Source organism: Heterodontus francisci, chromosome 9 (assembly GCF_036365525.1).
Source record: "Heterodontus francisci isolate sHetFra1 chromosome 9, sHetFra1.hap1, whole genome shotgun sequence".
Lineage (NCBI taxonomy): Eukaryota > Metazoa > Chordata > Chondrichthyes > Heterodontiformes > Heterodontidae > Heterodontus > Heterodontus francisci.
In genome coordinates, this window is record NC_090379.1 from 33,800,602 (window position 1) to 33,820,294 (window position 19,693).

General features: G+C 44.6%; 1 protein-coding gene across 1 annotated transcript in view; it reads right to left on the reverse strand.

The window, feature by feature from the left end:
• The window catches only part of LOC137373449 (sodium/potassium/calcium exchanger 4-like), a 338,168-nt gene that overhangs the window by 112,166 nt on the left and 206,309 nt on the right, over positions 1–19,693 (reverse strand). The window contains exon 3 of the mRNA XM_068038272.1: positions 8,734–8,810. Coding sequence (XP_067894373.1) covers positions 8,734–8,810 — 77 coding nt within the window. The remainder of the gene's footprint in view (positions 1–8,733; positions 8,811–19,693) is intronic.

A 19,693-nucleotide genomic window follows, 5' to 3' on the forward strand; every position in this document is an offset into this window, starting at 1 on the left:
GGGGGGGTGGGGAGTGGGGTGGAGGTTAATCAGCCCTAGGTTGGAGTTCTGTTTGGGGGGGTGGCAGTAGGTGCTTCCACTCTGAACTCTCTTTCAGTACCTTGATGAGTCATGCAAGGGCTTTTCACAGGGGATGGCTGGTTCCCTTTTTTCCTGACTATGCAGTGGGGGGTGGTTCTTTGCTAATCTTCCTTTTGTCCTCTGGGACACTCCTGCTTGCAGGTATTTGTCCAGATTCTACTGCAACCCCCTGCAGCACTTCGACTAGGTGAGGCATCACAATCACGGTTTCTCTGCCCTCTTGAGGACTTTCTTTGGCTCTGCAGGTGCCTATAAGTGCTAGTAGCAGCTCTGGTGGGGTGCTTCTAGTGTCTGCATTTACATAGGAGGATGTGGGGTCTAACTTTTCAAATATTTTGGGGTTGGCTGACCGCACAGTAGGGGTTTCCGTTTGGGATTTCTCCCGGACTTCCTTTAACCTGCCCTCTTGGTTCCTTTTCCCCCATTCCTTTCTAACCTGTTGCCAGGCTTGTGCCTGCCTCTCCTCTTTTGTTCTCGACGGGGGTCCCTTACAGTTCATCAGCCCTCTGCTGGAGGCTCCTCCAAACACTGATACAAGACTTAGCGATGCAGATTTTGCCATTGGTTGGGGTTTTCCCTCAACCTGGCACAGGTAACAACTCATACAGTACTCCGCCACATCTTTGTGTTGTTTTGGCCAGTCAACTGCTGTCTTATGCAGGCTTTGGTTTATCGTATACCGACATGCATAGCCACTGTAATCTCATGGGCCATTCTTACTATTTCTCTCCAGTACCTCTGTGGCACCATTAACTGCTGAACCAGTGTCCACTCCTTGCTCTCAGGTCTGTGAGGAGAACTCCAATTCCTCATCAGTACCTCATTCTTTAAACAATGTGATTACCGACAATGCAGCCAGCAGCTGACATCATCAGACTGCGCCAATCTGTGCACATGTGCAGATTGGCTCCTACTCTCTGTGCATGCGCTGCGTTTCGCATCGCCAGGACTGGTTGGCGCATGCGCAGATTACATCATTGAGTAATGTGTGCAGAAAGCGGAGGTGGGGGAAGCGGGGAGAGAGCCGGGGGTGGGGGAAGCGGGGAGAGAGCCTGGGGTGGGGGAAGCGGGGAGAGAGCCAGGGAAGCGGGGAGAGCATGGCCGAAGACCTTGGTGGTGGCGACAGATGCGCTCACCACCTGCACCACTTCCACCCCCCCACCCCCCACCCCCCCCGGCCCGCCCGCTCGCTCTCACCCCCCGGCCTGCCCGCTCGCTCTCACCGCCCCGGCCTGCCCGCTCACTCTCTCCCCCCGGCCCACCCGCCTGCTCCCTCCCCCTACGCCCATCCGCCCGCTCGCTCACACCCCCCGGCCCGCCCGCTCGCTCACACCCCCCGGCCCGTCCACTCGCTCCCCCCTGGCCTGCCCACCCGCTTGCTCGCTCGCTTCCCCCTCACCAACCCCTCCCCCCGCCAGCCCGCCAGCCCGCCCGCTCACCAGCCCGCCCGCTTGCTCATTTCCTGCTGCCATTGTGTGCTGTCATGTGTTTATGCTGCCTTCGTGTGATTATTTGGGCAGCGTCATCTTTAGTCCTGGCAGCTGCTGACGTCGCAGACTGTGACGTTTTAGAGGCACAGGCTGCATTTGTGCATGCGCCAGTGCGGCGCCACCTAGTGGTCGTGCTGTCAGCAAACGCAACCTTCTTTAAATAGTAGCAATCAGGGACTCCCTCTGCTTCAATTTCAGATTGGGCAGACTGTGCTAACTCTCTCAATACTGGGTCAGCTCACTGAGCCTCAGCTAGGGAAAATCTATTTAACTCATTCACTGGGTCTTCTAAATTTCCAAAGGAAGTCTCAGACGGACAGACCTCATGGGCATCTGCCTGCAGTGCCAATTCAGCCTACTCTGGGGAGCTGGTTTGATCATGGCCTGACTCACTACACATTCAGGGAAACTGCAGGGGACTGTCTCCTGCCACTGCCCTGTTTCTCTGACCTCCTGCGGTCTCTCTTTCACTACTGGGGAAGCTACCACCTTCATCCCTGCCAGATCATTACCTTGGAGCAGGTCAACCCTGTCCACAGGCAAACTCGGGACAATCCCTACAGTCACCAGTCCCGAAACTAGGTCATACGACAATTCTACCTGTTTCAGGTTTGGGGATGACAACACGTTGAAATCACTAAAAAGAGTGGTAATTCTATGTAAAATAGCAGGGGTAAATCATTTTATTAGTACGGATGTAGTATCCAGTGATATACCTTTGCTGTTCAGTAAACTGTCTATGAAAAAGGCTCGGATGAAATTGGATATGGAACGTGATAAGGCGATTGTCTTTGGGAAATCTGTAGCTTTGCGGTTTACACAGTCGGGACATTATTGTATTCCTTTAGCGAGACCTAACATCTCTAAGCAGGATGTTAAAGAAATATTAATGGCATCCGGGGGTAGGGATTTAAAGGAGAAAAGGCAAATTATTTCAAAACTACATTGACAGTTTGCACATCCATCTTGTCATAGGTCGAAGATTCTGTTGAAAGATGCAGGGATAATAGATGATGACAACGCTAAACCTATTGAAGATATCAGAGGAAAATGTGATATCTGTAAAAAATACAGGAGGATGCCATCGCAACCCGTAGTGATTCTCCCATCAGCAAGGAACTTTAATGAAACTGTAGTGATGGACTTGAAGGTATGGGATAAAGAAAAAAACATTTTTATTCTACACTTTATAGACGTGAAGACTAGATTCAGTCTGTCGACAGTAATTTATAGTAAAGAAAAAAAAGTAATAGTGGACAAGATAATGGAAAGGTGGATAGGAACAGGACTAGGAGCACCAGCTAGGTTTCTAACTGACAATGGAGGAGAATTTGCCAATGATGAGTTCAGGAATATGTGTGAAAATATGAACATTGTAGCAATGCACACGGCAGCAGAAAGTCCTTTTAGTAAAGGGATTTGTGAGAGAAATCAGGCCATGATTGACAAAATGCTCCTAAAAATTTTAGCAGACCAGCCAAATTGTAAATTGACAACTGCTCTGGTGTGAGCAGCATATGCGAAAAACAGGCTCCAAATGGTTGGGGGATACAGCCCATATCAATTAGTTTATGGTAGGAATCTGAAAATACCTTCGGTAATGTGGGATCATCCCCCGGCTTTAGAGGGGACTACAATTGGTTAAATATTTGTGGAACATTTGAATGACCTGCATACAGGGAGAAGAGCATTTATTAAGGTGGAAGTTTCAGAAAAAATCAGGAGAGCTTTGAGATATCGGATCAGGTCATTAGTAAAGAATTTTGATTCCGGGGATATGGCGCAATACAAAACAGAAGGGCAGAAAGAATGAAGAGGCCCAAGAAAAGTTATAGGCACTGATGGCAAAACAGTGATTTTGCAACATGGCAACCAAACCGTTAGAGTACATTCCTCACGGCTTATTAGCACTGATTATACATTGACAGAACCTAAACAAATGATGGACACTGATGATACACCATGTACTTCGCATGTACATATGTCGGACCTTTGCCAGCAACAGACTGTGACAGATAATGGGCTGACTGAGAGTGGACCAAGTGATAGTGAAGATCCAGATAAGGCCATTTATCCCAAAGGTCAACTGCCAAAAGTTGGGACGAGAGTGACATATATGCCAGAGGGGACTAGTGAATGGAGGGAAGGCACCATTATAGGAAGGGCTGGAAAGGCCACAGGGACATACAAACATTGGCTGAATGTGCAAGACAAGGGACAGGATATCAGACCTTTAGATTGTCAGAAGGAAGTGTAGATGTGAAGGGCCAGAAAACATAGTATAAGTTCAGACAGTGGGCCTGAAAATGAACATAGTCCAAGGAAAAGATCACAAATTTGTGAAAGGGAGTCTGGTTGTAGGAGGGACAGGTCGAGTAGTAGTACTCCAGAAAGGGATAGGAACTCAAATAGGGGACATGGTTTCACTAGAGTAAGGACCAGAAGGCAGGCGAGGGGTGCCACAAGAAGTAGGAACCCTTATGAGATGATAGAGAAGCTCTCGTGGCTATTAACAAGTTAGGTGGTAAATTGATAAAAGATGCCAAGCAAAAAGAGCTTGACAGTTGGAGAGAGTTTGGCATATACACGGAGGTGACAGATAGAGGACAACCAGCATTGTCCCATAGATGGATCTGTACAGAGAAAGTACTTCCCGATGGTACATGTAAAGCGATGGCCAGACTTGTAGCTCGGGATTTGAGGAACGACTAGGCAACCAAGAAGTTAGAGTGGACTCCCCAACAGCAGGAAAAGCAAGTTTGAGGATTTTCCTAGTCTTTTTAGCGACACACTCGTGGGAATGTAAGTCCATTGACATCAAAGCAGCATTTTTGAAAGGGGAGAAATTTTGAAAGGGAAGTATTTTTAAAGCCACCAAAAGAAGCTGGAGATATAGAAAGGAAATTATGGAAGCTAAACAAGTGTGTTTATGGGCTAAATGACGCATCCAGAGTGTGGTATTTTTCAGTTAGGTCCGTCCTACTAAAAGCTGGTTGTATTCAACTGAAGGTGGATCCGGCAATGTTTTATTGATACTATGAAGAAAAACTAGCAGGCATTTTCTTGATGCATGTGAATGATTTTCTGTGCGGAGGATCTGAGACATTTGAGAAATTTGTGGTAGATAAAGTTCTACAGGAATTTAAAATTGGAAGTCAAGCTTCCAGAGCTTTTAAATATATAGGGTTGAATATTAGGCAGACTAAGTTGGGGGTAACTCTAAATCAACAGTCTTACCTAGTGAATGTTAATAGGACCCCAATAAATCAGGCCAGATCCTCACAAAAGGAAGACTCTGCAACCAAGGAAGAATTAGACCAGTTAAGGAGCTCAATCAGGCAATTGAACTGGCTGTGCACACAAACTAGGCCAGATGTTTGCTATGATGTATTGATTTGAGCACCATGCTGAAACATGCTACTGTTGGGGAAGTGCTGAAAGCAAATAAGACATTGAAGAAATTGAGTATTGATTAATGTACAATCAAGTTTCCAGCACTGGGTGACCCAGAAGAGATGAAATTGGCCATTTTTAGTGACATCTCACACGCTAATCTTCCTGATGGTTATTCAAGCGCAGCAGGGTTCATTATACTTTTGGTGGGAAGAAATTATCAATGTTGTCCGTTAGCCTGGGAATCGAAGAAAATAAAGAGGATGGTTAAAAGCACCTTAGCTGCTGAGACACTTGCACTCATAGAAACAATAGATATGGGTATGTATTTATTGAGTATTTTAAAGGAACTCTTGTATAAGGGGCAGTCGGAGAAGAGTTTTCCTATAGAATACTACATAGATAACCATTCTCTCTGGGACAATGCCCATTTGACAAAAAATGTCGCAGAAAAGAGGTTGAGGATTGATCTCGCGAGTATAAAAGAAATGTTGGAAAGAAATTTCCAAAATAAAATGGGTTGATGCAAATCATCAGTTGTCGGATTGTTTTACTACGAGAGGTGCTTGTTTGAAAAAATTGTTGGATGTCCTCAAAGACGGCTGTCTTGTGTGATGATAAGTTAGGAAAACGTGGAAAAATTGTTTTACGATAAGATCGCTTTTTCTTTAAACAAGTTTTTTTTTAACTGTTGAAAGTTAATGATAAATAATGTAAAGGCAAATGTGTCATTATTTGTTTTTTATTCCTTTTTCTTATATATAGGTATTTAAAGATAAATACCTGGTTGTTCAAGGTAATAGGGTGAACAGGTGTGGGCTGTTAATTAGTTAATTGTATTCAAGTGCGTATATATAAAGAGCCAGCCAGGACTGGCTGGTGGTGTTGTTTGGAGAGCAGAAGTAAGCTCTGTGACAGGCAATAAACAATCTACACCAAAGCATCCTAGTCTCAGTGTCTTCTTCACAAACAGGCTTGGAGATTTCTCTAACATTGGAGGAGTGCACTGCCTCCCTCTACTCAAAACATATACTTAAAATTATTTTAACCAGGTATGGACGTGGCCAATTAAATACTTTTATCTATCTGTTACAGAATACAAACCCACCAACCAGGTTTTGTTAATAAAAAACAAAATTATTAATTTATTATAAAACAAGACTTATTCAATAAAGATGCAACGCTTAATAACACAAAGGTTGAAATATAAAAGTATAAATATATTCTCTTCTAAATAACTCAACACCCATGCACACACACTCACCGGTTAAAGAAAAAATAAAGAAGCTTTCTCTGCAGAGATCAACTTTACAAAAACAAAAATACTTTGGCCAAATACTTGGTAATTCTTGTAGAAAAAAGGATAAGAAATGAAATGCTCCAGATCACATTCAGTATGGTGTCCGGGTACACGTACACGCAGATGTTGGATACATGATGTGGTTGTCACTGGGATCTTTTCAGAAGCAGTTCATTCAGGAGATGTTGAGAGGAAGTCTTGCAGGCTTTTTGGGAGATTTACTGCATCAGTGGGTGCAGCTATCATAGTGGATTCTCAGAAGATTTTTCAACACAGGTGGCAAAGGATGAGTTGGGTGGCTTCTCTCTTAGCAGAATACACACCAACTGCACTCCAAACAATCCAAAATGAAATCAAACCTCATGAGCCATAAACCTAGACATGTTGCTTCTCTGTAAACAGCTCCAGAAGCCAGCAAGGCTCCTGCTGTTAACTTAGCTTAAGACATGTGACTCCCAGTAAGTGTTTGTTTTTGAACTAAGTCCCAAGTGTCCTTCCGATGACCCTTTTAACAAAAACAAGTGCAGCATCTCCTCAGGTATTTTCCACAGTCTTTTAAACACAAGTCCTCAACAAATATTAATAATGGAAGCAAGTTCATGAGACTACCCGTGCCTGTTCCTTGCAGTCCACTCTGGATAGCTCTCAAACGCCCTTCAGGTAGATGTAGATACTTCTTGCCCAGTATTTCGTAGGGAGAGAGTGAGTGTCAGCATATGCAAAAAGGTGGTGCTAGGATGGGAATCACAGGGGACTGGTATATCTTGTTGTTGTGTCACATGTAGAGGAGGAGCAGAAGAAGAGGGGTTCAAATGGATTGCTGAAGAGCAAAGTTCACATGTGACTTTCGGTAGAAACAATAAACATGCGGTTATGAGATCATGATTTCTGACATGCAGAGGTCGATTTCAATTCCTAGGTAGGATGTCAGGGACAGCTGATGTCCTTGCTGCCTGGGCTTCTCGACTGGATACCTCAGCTGACTTTGACAACTGGGCCTCATTTACATCCAGTTGGCCAACTATCCATATGAAACAGGTGGAAAGAGGTAGCTGGTGGCTTTGGGCATGTCAAAATCATTGGGCAAGGATGCTGCCTGCTGGCTGAAGCTTAAAAATCTAAATTATTAATTTATTATAAAACAAGACTAATTCAATAAAGATGCAAAGCTTAATAACACAAAGGTTGAAATATAAAAGTATAAATATATTCTCTTCTAAATAACTCAACACCCATGCACACACACTCACCGGTTAAAGAAAAAATAAAGAAGCTTTCTCTGCAGAGATCAACTTTACAAAAACAAAAATACTTTGGCAAAATACTTGGTAATTCTTGTAGAAAAAAGGATAAGAAATGAAATGTTCCAGATCACACTCGGTCTGGTTTCCAGGTACACGTACACGTAGATGCTGGATACATGATGTGGTTGTCACAGGGATCTTTTAAGAAGCAGTTGATATATAACACGAAAAGGGTGAATGCTCTCGACAGAAATTATGCTAAAGCTTTATAATGCACTGATTAGACTACATTTAGAATAGTGTTAGACTTTGGTCACCTCACCACAGAGGAGTTATACTTGCAATTGAAAGATCAACCAGACTGATCTTACTAAACTGTAAAAAGGATCAGTTATGAGAAAAAATTAGAGGAACTTAAGCTCCAGGTTCTCATTGACATAATTTATTTCAAAACATGCCAAGGAATGAACTAGACAAGCTACTGGCCTTTCCTCATTCCTGAACTTTGTTATGCTGTTATACCATCTGACACAGCATGAAACTGCTTCCTCATCATTTGCCAGTTTATTCATTGATGAAGATGCTATTCAACTGGTTCATAATTTAATTCAAAGCATGCTTTCTGACATGTGGTTTGGGAAGCGTGCTCCTATATCGAAGATCAATACTCCACTGTGCAATACTTCCTGCATGATGCTGAATCTGTCTGTGCCTAAAATGTGGCTTTTATTTGTGTTTGTTTGTGTGCATGTGGGACTATACATAGAGTGAATATCTAAGCCAGTTTCTTCAGTTTAGCAATTAATCTTGCTTCAATTATCTACAACAAATAACATGGATGACTCTTTATGACAGACCTAATAATTTAAGGAGATAAATTATTATGAGGAAATAAGGCAGAATTTCCGAGTTGTCTGTGGTAAGGTAGCTCTCCATTACCAGTGTGAGTCAGAAAATTGGTGGGTCGCAAATCATGGGCAATAAAGCTACAATTTTTCCATGTGAGCTGATGGCAGGGAAGAATTGAAGTGTATTATACTAATTGAATATCTTCATAATGTAAACATGGGATAAGAAATCTTATTTCCACTTTGCTATAATGTTCATTTTCTTTATTTGCATCTTCATTACCTAGAAAGGCTATTGCTGGTTTGAAGATAGTATACAATTAATATGCTATGGACATAGTCCCAAGTGAAAATCTTGTAAATGTAAGTATACTTACTCCTGTTATATGAAGTAATACTCCTCCTTGTTGCCTCTCCTTATTGGTAAAAAGATCACTTGGAAATTCTTGGATAGCTGTAAAGGGAACAACACACATCAAAAGCTGAAAAGGATCCTCAAAAGTGCTCTTCAGAATAATGGACAACTGCAGGAGATTGTGCATGCTACAGCACCTTACAAAAACAGGACTAAAATATCAGATAATGTATTTGTTCAATAAACAATAGCAGAAAATCAAACATGTCAACAAGGAAACATCCGTTTAGAACAAGCTTCGGTAAATTAGAGCAAATAACCTTTACTGAGAACAAGATGGGTTTATGTTGAGTATAGCTTATGTTTTCATTCACTGTTTGTTATGACTGTCCTGTGCATAATCGAGGCCACAAATGAAATTATTAAAGCTGTCATAGAAACTACACACCATTTTTCCATTTAGAATTTAAAAATGGTGAGAAGGTAAGATGTTGCAATCCATTTTTTTCATCAGGGACTGATTCAGAATATTTTTATTCCTCTATCTTGGCGCCAGGTTAGTTTCACCCTTCATGCTGCTGAATCAGGATTTGGTCCACTTTTTGAGTGTTTTAATTAATGCCTCTGTGCTGGTGATGACATCTTCCATCTGGGAATAATTCTAATTGTGAAGCAGTTATAGCATGTTTTCATAGGAAGATGATCTTGTTACATTTTTAGTTAAGCTCTCTAATTCTCATCCAGCTCAGGACATAAAATTTCTACATTTCAAACCCATTTGTTTTTGTTGATACAAGCCAAGTTTCCATGTTTTACATATGCAGTCAGTGTTATGGGGTCGTGTCCCATTGTCTGCATTTGTGAATGAAAATCAATGCCACTCGCAGTTTCTACCTGCTCTAGAGGCTGGAACTCTGCCTCAGGCTGTGGGTTGAGTTCTTGTGCTCATTTAGTGAAATCAAGAAATTCCTGACAACAGGATGCAGCAGAGTTCCATCTCCTGGGGCAGCAATAGCACTAGGTAGAGGCTGTAATTATGGCATCACAATCAATCTGTCATGCCTTTGCACACAGGAAATCAAGACCAATAGTTGTTTACAGGCAAAGCAGGGTTGAAAGCAGGGGGTCATCAGACTAAAACACAATGAAATGATTCAGTCCCTATTTAAGCCTTGTATCCTGTCCTTGTCCTTGAAAAGGTTTAGAAGGTGCTGTCGAAGGAGGGATGGTGAGTTACTGCACTGCATCTTGTAGATTGTACACACTGCTGCCACAGTGCACCAGTGGTGGAGGGAGAGAATGTATTCTGAAGCTGCGTTCATCCAGGCAAGTGGTAAGTATTCAATCACACTCTAGACTTGTGCCTTGTAGATGGTGGACAGCTTTGGGGAGTCAGGAAGTGGATTACTCACTGCAGAATTCCCAGTCTCTGACCTACTCTTGTAGTCCCAGTATTTATGTGGCTGTTCCAGTTCAGTTTCTGGTCAATAGTAACCCCCAGGATGTTGATAGTGGGGGATTCAGCGATGGTAATGCCATTGAATGTCATGGGGAGATGGTTACATTCTCTCTTATTGAAGATGGTCATTGCCTGGCACTTGTGTGATGCGAATGCTACTCGCCACTTATCAGCCCAAGCCTGAATGTTGTCCAGGTCTTACTGCATATTGAGGTGCCACTGGTAATGCAATTATGTTGTCAGTTGTTCCTTCAATTTAACAAAATATATATACAAGCAGACATAAAAAAGAAAAGTATTGCAATGGTTGTACTGTAGAGGTAATAGCCCCTGCTCCTGCATGAACTACTGCAGCAAACAATTGGCAGAGTTCTTCGATAGATTATTCCCAGCTAATCCAGAACACAGGGTGCCTGAAAACACATGAATGATGTCAGAATGTCCTTTTCAAAAGGTGCACTCATTACATTTTGGTAAGCATGCCATCTATTGTGCTTTTAGTTTTTAAATTATTATTTCACAAAGAATATGGAACTCGCTCCTCTTACACCCTCAAAATGTTCTCACAAAACTATGTGGAAAGTAGGGCTGCAAAGCATATGTCCCAAACACAGCATCTCAGTCAACAACCCAGTATAGCAGGAATATATTCTAATCTAGTTGTATCATGTATCAGTGTTGTCAAGCTAATTACTTATGAAGTGCAGCTCACCTAACCTGATACTGTTCTCAGCTGGCATGCACATTTTCCAGTAGAATCTATTGATGCGCAATGAGGAGGAACAACCCTGCTTTATTTCTCCCATTCCTGACCCAGGGCTGCTGAGGCTGATTGTAATCTCCAGCTACTACTCTGACTGTGATCACCGAACAACATCTGGGGCATTCAAGGAGCCTTTTAAAAAAAAATGCCATTGTAATTGTGGATGATATCGGTAGTCTCTGCATTTTTTCTCAAATAAGTAAAGCTCCTTTTAAAGTAACAAAGAAGCTGTTTGGATGATAATTAGAACATGTAGTTCCTTTAGTTGTTCAAGCGTGTATTTATCCCTATCTCTCCCCTCCTGTCCTGAAGCCAATGACACCCGTTAAGGTCGAGACCAAAAAGTGTGTCAATTTCTCGGACAAGGCTGGATTTTGTTCCCAGCTGCATATCGGATTCCGTGGTGGGGAGAGCTGGAGAATCGGAGCGGCAGCGGCCTCCACAAAACCTGATGCCGGGATTGTGAGACCGATCTTTCCAGGGGCGGGATAGGCCGACGTTGGCCTTCCCACCCAGAGGCTAATTGAGGCCCTTAAGTGGCCTATTGACAGCCAATTAAGGACCTCTTCCCAACACCGCTCGGATCTTACCAGCGAGGGGGCCTACTGCCGTGTAGGGAGGACGCCTTGGAAAACGAGGCACCCTCCCTGCAGGCTTGTGGGGGAGGGGGTCCCTCCTTCGTGGGCAGTTTGTGGCCCACGGAGAACACCCCCTGGGAACCACTGAACCCAGCCAGGACCCCCCTCTCCCGGAACGAATGCCCACCATCCACCCCCTCTCGCTAGGGCCTTCCAGACCGGCCCCGGTGACCCCACCTCACCTACCTTGGGTCCAGGGTTCCAACACTGAGACTGGGTCCGAGGCCTCTGCAGTACCAGCAGTGGCCACCACTCCCAGTGGCACTGCTGGTACAGTTGAGCTGCCAGCCCTCTGATTGGCTGGCAGCCCTTGGAGGCGGGATCCTTGTCCCTATTAAGTGTTTAAATGGATGGGAATCCCACCTCCTTAAATTTTGACCCGAGAAGACCAGAGGGTTGCTCCGGTGGTCCCTCTGTCTTTTCGGCCCTGCACTAGGAGCCCCGTCCCCTGCATAAAATCAAGCCTGAAAGGCAAGGAGTTTTGGTAAGCTATTCAAACTATGAAGGCCTCAGGGGTCAGCTCAATTCTGTCCTTCCCTGACATCCACAGACTTGGAATATCCACAGACCACCCCAATGAGGCCAAAAGTCCCTACTGGTATCCCAGCTGTGATTAACCAACTCAGTCCAAATCAGCGAGCAAACCTGGAACCTTCCTGGTCCTTACAGCCCAGTAAACTAGGCACTGAATTTAAATACTGAGCTTATTGAAGGAGCCCCTGGTCTTTAAAATAGACTAAATAAATACTTTGAATAATTTTGCACCAATTTTCAAATCATTATATACCCATTTATACACTACTGCTGTTCCTTCATTTTTGAATTATTATTCTGTTAATTTGATTGCCAGAAAAATATTTTACGCAAACATTTTCATTTATTTTGCCCAGAATTTACGACAGACAAAACTATTCATTGGAAATCTGAAGGTTGCGAACACATTTCTAAGTCAGTGAAATTGTTCTGGCTCCTTAATTCACCTAACTGAACCAGCCATTTAAATGCAGTGTTTTTTTTTATTCTTTCATGGGATGTGGGCATCGCTGGCAAGGTCAGCATTTGTTGCCCATCCCTAATTCCTCTTAACAACTACTGGCTTTCTAGGCCATTTAAGAGAGCAGTTAAGAGTCAATTGCGTTGCTATGGGTCTGGAGTCACATGTTGGCCAGACCAGGCAAGGACTGCAGATTTCCTTCCCTAAAGGACATTAGCAAACAAGAGCAGGTCAGAGGGTGGGAATTCTGTGGTGAGTGACTCACCTCCTAAATCCCTTCCACCAGGCACAAGGTAGAAGGGGTATAATATGATACTCACCACTTGCCTGGATGAGTGCATCTCCAACAATGCTCAAGAAGCTCGACATCATCTAGGACAAAGCAGCCCGCTTCATCAGCACCCCATCCACCACCTTAAACATTTACTCCCTCCATCACTGATGCACTGTGGCAGCAGTGTGTACCATCTTCAAGATGCACTGCAGTAGCTCACCAAGCCTCCTTCAACAGTATGTCCCAAACCCATGATCTTTACCACCTAGAAGGGCAAGGACAGTAAGCGCATGGGCACACAACCACCTGCAAGATCCTCTCCAAGTCATGTCCCATCCTGACTTAGAAATATATCGCTGTTCATCATCGCTGGAATCAAAATCCTGGAACTCTCTACCTAACAGCACTGTGGGTGTACCTTCATCACACGGACTGCAGCAGTTAAAATATGCAGCTCAGGACCACTTTCTCAAGTGCAATTAGAGATGGGCAATAAATGCTGGCTTTAATTCCCAGTGACGCCCGCATCCCATGAACATATAAAAGAAAAGTATTTGTTACAAGACAAAAGCAGCAGTAGAAAGCCTAAAGCAACAGCATGGTTTGGACAATAGCCATTTTGCTGGTCAATATCGACTATTGCAAACAAGCAACCCACATGGCATTTGTTTTTGCTCATTTTTAATCTCAGATATGTCACATTGAGCTAGGTCACTGAGACACATAGTGCAGCCCTGGGGTTATTTGCATTCCACCTTTCCCTTTGTATGTGATCCTTGGCAGATTTGCTGCTCCATGTGGCTCTATGTCTCCATTCATGGCATGGCTGTTAATGCGAAGTCAACCAAATTTGTACATAATGTTTTTCTATCTCCTTTTGTCCCTCTATCAAGAGAAAGCAAGGGACAAAGGTCGTCACAGCTTAGATCAAGTGATAGGGCCCTATTAAAGTAGACTTACTGATCCTGTAAGCCCTTATCAAGAGTTATCGGCAAGCCAGTTACATCAACAGCTCTGAATTTCTTTAGACTTTCTGCCATTGCACTGCTGTAACTTCATTGGAAGTGCAGTGGAAACCTTGTGCGTGCCGACACGTATCAAGTCATTTCCATACTGATTAGATAAACAGAAATAAGCAAAACTATGTTGAAGTGAATGACTGCTGTTCCTGTATTGAAAAGTCGAACCAATGCTGAATTTATTTCTTTTCAGAAATGTTGTGAAATTGTCTGAAGCATTTTAATGGTATTCTGATTGATGATGGTTTGAACAGCAAGCCTAGTTAGGTCAAAAGAAAGAAAGGAATGCTTAATTTATGTGACAAATGGAACATTTTGCTATACTCATCAAACTCTCTGCAATGCACAAAAATAGGGCACTTAAACCTGCAGGGAAACTGTAAACTGCTAATTCCACTTATAGGCATGAACAGTGATCATTTGGATTTGAACCACTTTTCACACAATGACCTCCGTTAATTTGACACTGAAAATCACAAAGGTAAAGTTAATGCATTTCTCACAACATCCAGTCCTTCAAATGTTCCTTCTGCCGATTGGTCCATTAAAGGCCAAACTACTCCAGAAATGTTATGAATTAATTAAAAAAAAAAGGACATTCTTGACTAGAAAAGATAACCATGCACTTGGAAGACTAGGCAAAAGGGATAGAGGAGGAATGGAAACTCTACAGGCTACGTGTTGGCTGGCATAGACAACATTGGCCGAACGGCTTCCTTCTGTGCTGTAAATTTCTATGATTCTGAGCTACCAACACCTGGCCAGAAATCATTCTTATTTTTGCGTTATCTAAAACAAAAACAAAAAAATCCACAATCTTGCATAAGCTAACCAAAATGACTGAAGATGATAGCGAATAGCTTTCATAGAATCATACAGCAGAGAAGTAGGCCCATTGTGCTTGTGGCAACTATTTGGAAGAGCTATCCCATTCGTCTCATTCTCTCATTCTTTTCCCACAGACTTGCAACTTGTTCCTATTCATGTATATATCCAATTCCCTTTGAAAATTACGAATGAAACTGCTCCCAATACCCTTTCAGGCAGTGCATTCCGGATCACAACTCACTGGGTAAAATAAGACCCCTCGGGCTGAGGTTTCTTCTCCCGCCGCCATGAAAAAAATGGCGGCCTGCATGCACAGGCCGCGGGCGGGCCGCCCCCACCCCCCTCCCCCACCCCCCCTTCCACACAATCATGTGGCGGGCTCTGCGATGCCGTCAAGGCGTCAGCTGCCTCTGTGCATGCACTGGCACCATTTTTAAAGGGCTGCCAGACCTGCACAGTTGAACCCTATACCCCGTCCCCAATACAATGCAAATAAATGGTCACCCCTATTGCCCCACTCAAAACACTTACATTGAAGAAGTGACCTCTCCCCCACAACTGCACAAAGTGCAGAGGTCACCCTTTCCCCCACCACACTAGAAATGCAGAGTTGACACTCCACCGACTACACTAAAAATCCTAAGATCCCCCTTTCCCCACCTTGGTGGCACCAGCTTTCCCTGGACAGGAAAGTGAAGGTGCGTGAGTGTCGCTCATTGCATGGAAGATCCCGGACAGCTGGTAAGATCACGGGGAACTGTAGGTAAATGTATTCATGAGGTTTATTTAAATATTTAAAGTCAGGTCCCGTTGCTGAGCGGCCGGGAAGATTGGGCCTGGCAATTCCGGCGTCGGGCTCCTTGGCGGGCCGCTGCTGCTGCAATTTTCCAGCTCCCCTCCCCACCTCTACCCCTGCCACCCGTCATGGAGCCTGACGTCTGGAGCTTAACAATTCCGCCCCTCATCGCCATTCTGGTTCTTTCTGCCAATTATCTTAAATTTGTTTCTTTTAGTTACCAACCCAACCATCAGTGAAAAAGAATTCTCTATGAAAACTCCTCATATTTTTGAACACCTCTATTAAATCTCCCTTTTACCTTCTCTGCATTAAGAGGAACAATCCCAGCTTCTCTAGTCTTTACAATATTGTAGAGTGGAAGATATGCTTCAGATGAGATTCCAGGATGAGTGTTTTCTCCATTCAACATGCATGGTAATGTAATATGTAATAGGTGGGTTATCAAATACTATCTCTTTCTTATGCTCAGATCTATTATTGTATACTTGACTCCCACTTTTATTTTGATTACTCCAGTGTAGATGTGATAGTTAAAAATACTAAGCCATATCTTCTATTCTACATGACCAGCAGTGTCAACCTGCAAAAGGTAAGCAGGAACTGTGAAAACAAATTGAAATTCACATTGCCTTTTCAGCCTGAGAGCTCACACATAGGGCTGAATTTTGTTCGGGCGCCATGCTGCACAGGGGCTCATTAGCATCACGGCTCTGAGCCGCCCTCCCCATATTACATGGGGAGAGAAAGGACATTCAGCGCAGTGAGAGACCTTTTGACAGTTGTGCAGCAGATGCTGGGGCCCTATTTTAAGCACCCCAGCACCTGCTTCCTGACAGCTGTCAAAGAAATACTGACCTGACTGCTGAAGAGTGGGGCTGCTGTCAATCTGGCAGCAAAGCAGAAAGTGCTGCAGAAATCCAGCAGGTCAGGCAGCATCTGTGGAGAGAGAAGCAGAGTTAACTTGTCCAAGTTCACAGTCCTGAAAGTTAACTCTGCTTCTCTCTCCACAGATGGTGCCTGCCCTGCTGAGTTACCCCAGCACTTTCCGCTTTACTGCCACACACTTACCCTGATGTGTCCTAGTGTCCTATGAAGCTGCGATCCTCTTCTTCCACTCAAGCGGAACATTCCTTCTTGTAGGCATGCCGCACCTGGGTGAATAATCTTAATTTTGCACATTCCAGCACGTGAGACTTAAATAGACCATAAAAGATATTACAGAGGTTTACAAAGAACACACTGACACAAATGGGAATGCACGAGTGTCACAGCAATGTAAATATCTTTCACTAAATGTTCCTCACCAACATGTTTGTCCTTTTCTCTGTGTGAATGATGTGTGCCAGCATGTAGCGCCAATGTCACATCCCTTTGCACCGTTGGCCTTTCAGGAGAGCCAATGTATGCAATAACATCATTGTCATGCCATCATTACTCATGAGCATCTCCACAGATGCAGTGACATGGACATTGGCTCAGTCAGCTGCTGCCTCTAATGGTTTACACAAGGATGGTGCAGATGTGGACTGGTGCATAGCGAAGGTGTGGCTTGCAGAGCTCGTGTCGGTTCCTGTGGAGCAGACAGCCTTTGTCTGATAAGCCACTGCCTTATATCCCTAGCTCACTGCTAGCCCTGCGTGCAGAGCCTGGGTGTCATCTGCCCTCCCATGCGTCTTTCACGTTGTAGTTCCTCAGCATCCTCATAGTGTGAGGAGGAATCCTGTTGACATCTCTCCTCATCATGCTAGGCCTGGCCCCTATTGGGTGTGTAGTTGTGCAGAGCAGCAAAGAAAAGAGCTTGCCTTTTCAGCCCATAGTACAGGGCATCACCCTATCCATACAGGCATTGGAAGCGCTTTTTCAGCATGCCAATCTCCTGCTCAATGCTGGCTCTTGTAGTTCAGTGGCTGGCATTGTATCTCTCCTCTGCAACAGTGGTGGAGTCTCTCACTGGTGCTGGGAGCCATGTCTGCAAGGCTTATCTCCAAGAAGCCACCACTCCATCTGAGCCAGTTCAGTGAACAGCGGTGGCAGCTGGGACTGGCGCAGGTCCCAGGTGTCATGACAGCTGCCTGAGAAGCTGTCACACATTCGCAGCAAGCATCTGCGGTGATCACATACCAGCTTCACCTAAATTGACGTCTGCAGGTGGTAGCCTGGCGGGAGGCCTGATGGCCACATGAGTGCAGTCTATGAAGATTACAACCTACGGTTCTCTGGAAATGGTGTGAAACCGATGGCCCTCTGGGCCTGGCTGTGAGAGTCCGTCCTGAAGTGGGCATATCCACTGTCCCTCCGGTGCAGGGCATTGGTGACCTCCCTGATGCAGCAGTGCACTGCTGACTGCGTGACCCCACAAAGGTCTCTGGTGGGCCCTAAAAGGCTGCAGAGGCGTCAGGCTTGACAACCGCTGCCACTTTGAGGACCAAAGGCATAGGATGTCCACCGAAGCCCATGGACAGCAGGTCATCTTTGAGCTGGGCACAGAGACGTGTCTCCACATTCTCTACATGTGCAATCGCCTCTGACACTGGTGCTCTGACATTCGATGGCATGTCATGTGGGGCCTGTAGATGCATGGCAAACGTAATGGCGAGCTCCCCTTGGCGGCTGCTGCTCACGACCGGGGGCCTCTACGTGGATCACACCTGCCCGTTGATTTTGCCTCTGGTGCATACGATCCTCAGGAGCAGAGGATCACGCAATGTAGGATGAGCCATACCTATTTCAATGTGATAAATAAAGTCGAACCCTTCATGTATTTGAAGGTTCCTAACAGGGCAGGGATTGGTGTTGACGGGTACATCAGCTGCTTTCATGAATCAACTATGTGACGTGCCATGGCATTGCCCATCTTGGCCAACACTGAGTGGCACAGCATGACCACATCAGGATTCTACCAGCTGCATCAATTGTCCCCACCATCCATATGACCATAATGCTCCTGCCCTTTCTGGCACCCTCCCCACCCACAGGGTGACTAGAGTGCTATTACTCCTTCACACACACGAATAAATGCAGAACATACACTGTTTACGGAAAGAAGGTAGACAGTACCTCCCTTCATGCCTGCAGAGCTTTCACTCCAGTAATCCCAGACCCCCTCCCTCCTCCCTTCCAGTATGCAGAGTGAGACCCCAGTGTATCCCCCCTCCCTTTAGGAATGCAGAGTGAGATCCCTGAAAAGGAACTTACCTTTTGCTGCAAAACCTTCTGCCTCTGAGGACCCACTGGCTTTTCAAATGGTGAACAGGACGGCACGTGACGGCTGCCCGTTCAGCAAAAATTCCAGAGGTGTCCATGGAGATGCGGCGGGCTGCATAATCTGCAGAGGTAAGTACCGTTTAACATATCATAATTGGGGTGCCGAGGTTCGCCCCCGCTGGTAATTTGCAGTGGACCCTTCTCGACGTCGCAGGTCGAGGCAGGCCTCTCCCTGCAGAATTTCAGGGGCTGGTAAAATTCAGCCCATAAATTATGCAAGATCTTCATCTAAAGATTACAATGTGTTAAAGTGTTCAATTAAGCACAGTGTCATTTCCTATCCATTTAGGTTGGGATTGCACTGGGAAATTTATTTGCCCAAGTTCAGCGGCCGTTTCAGGAACTCTGTATGCAATGGAGCTCTTAATGCTTTTTCATTTTAGATTTTGTTTTTGAACCACAACCATACAAATGTTTATGTCTAAACAAAAAGTTGAATATCAGCAAAATCACAAGTAATGACAACTGTAGATGAAGCATTGACAAGTCTTCAGCAATACAGGAGGAGTTTAAAAAATGTTGGAACATGTAAAAACATATTAAAAACATCAAGGGTTACGGGGATACTGCAGGAAAATGGTGTTGAAGTAGAAGATCAGCCATGATCTCATTGAATGGCAGAGCAGGCTCAAAGGGCTGAATGGCCTACTCCTGCTCCTATTTCTTATGTTCTTACATAACTCTTACAGTACAAGATTGCACAGGAACACTAGCAGCTAAGCGGCATCTAAGTATAAACTGCACAGTCCCATAGTGGTCACTAGCACAAGTTAAAACTAATAATGGGAGTCAGTTTTGCAGCAGCCTAAATGTCCAATATTTCCTTGCCAAGGTCGAACAGCATGATTTAACACGTTGCCAGGGAGATCAGCAAACACGAGTGTAATTGCCTGCATCCATTATTTTATACCAAACACAACGACAGGCCCTGGCACACCAACCTG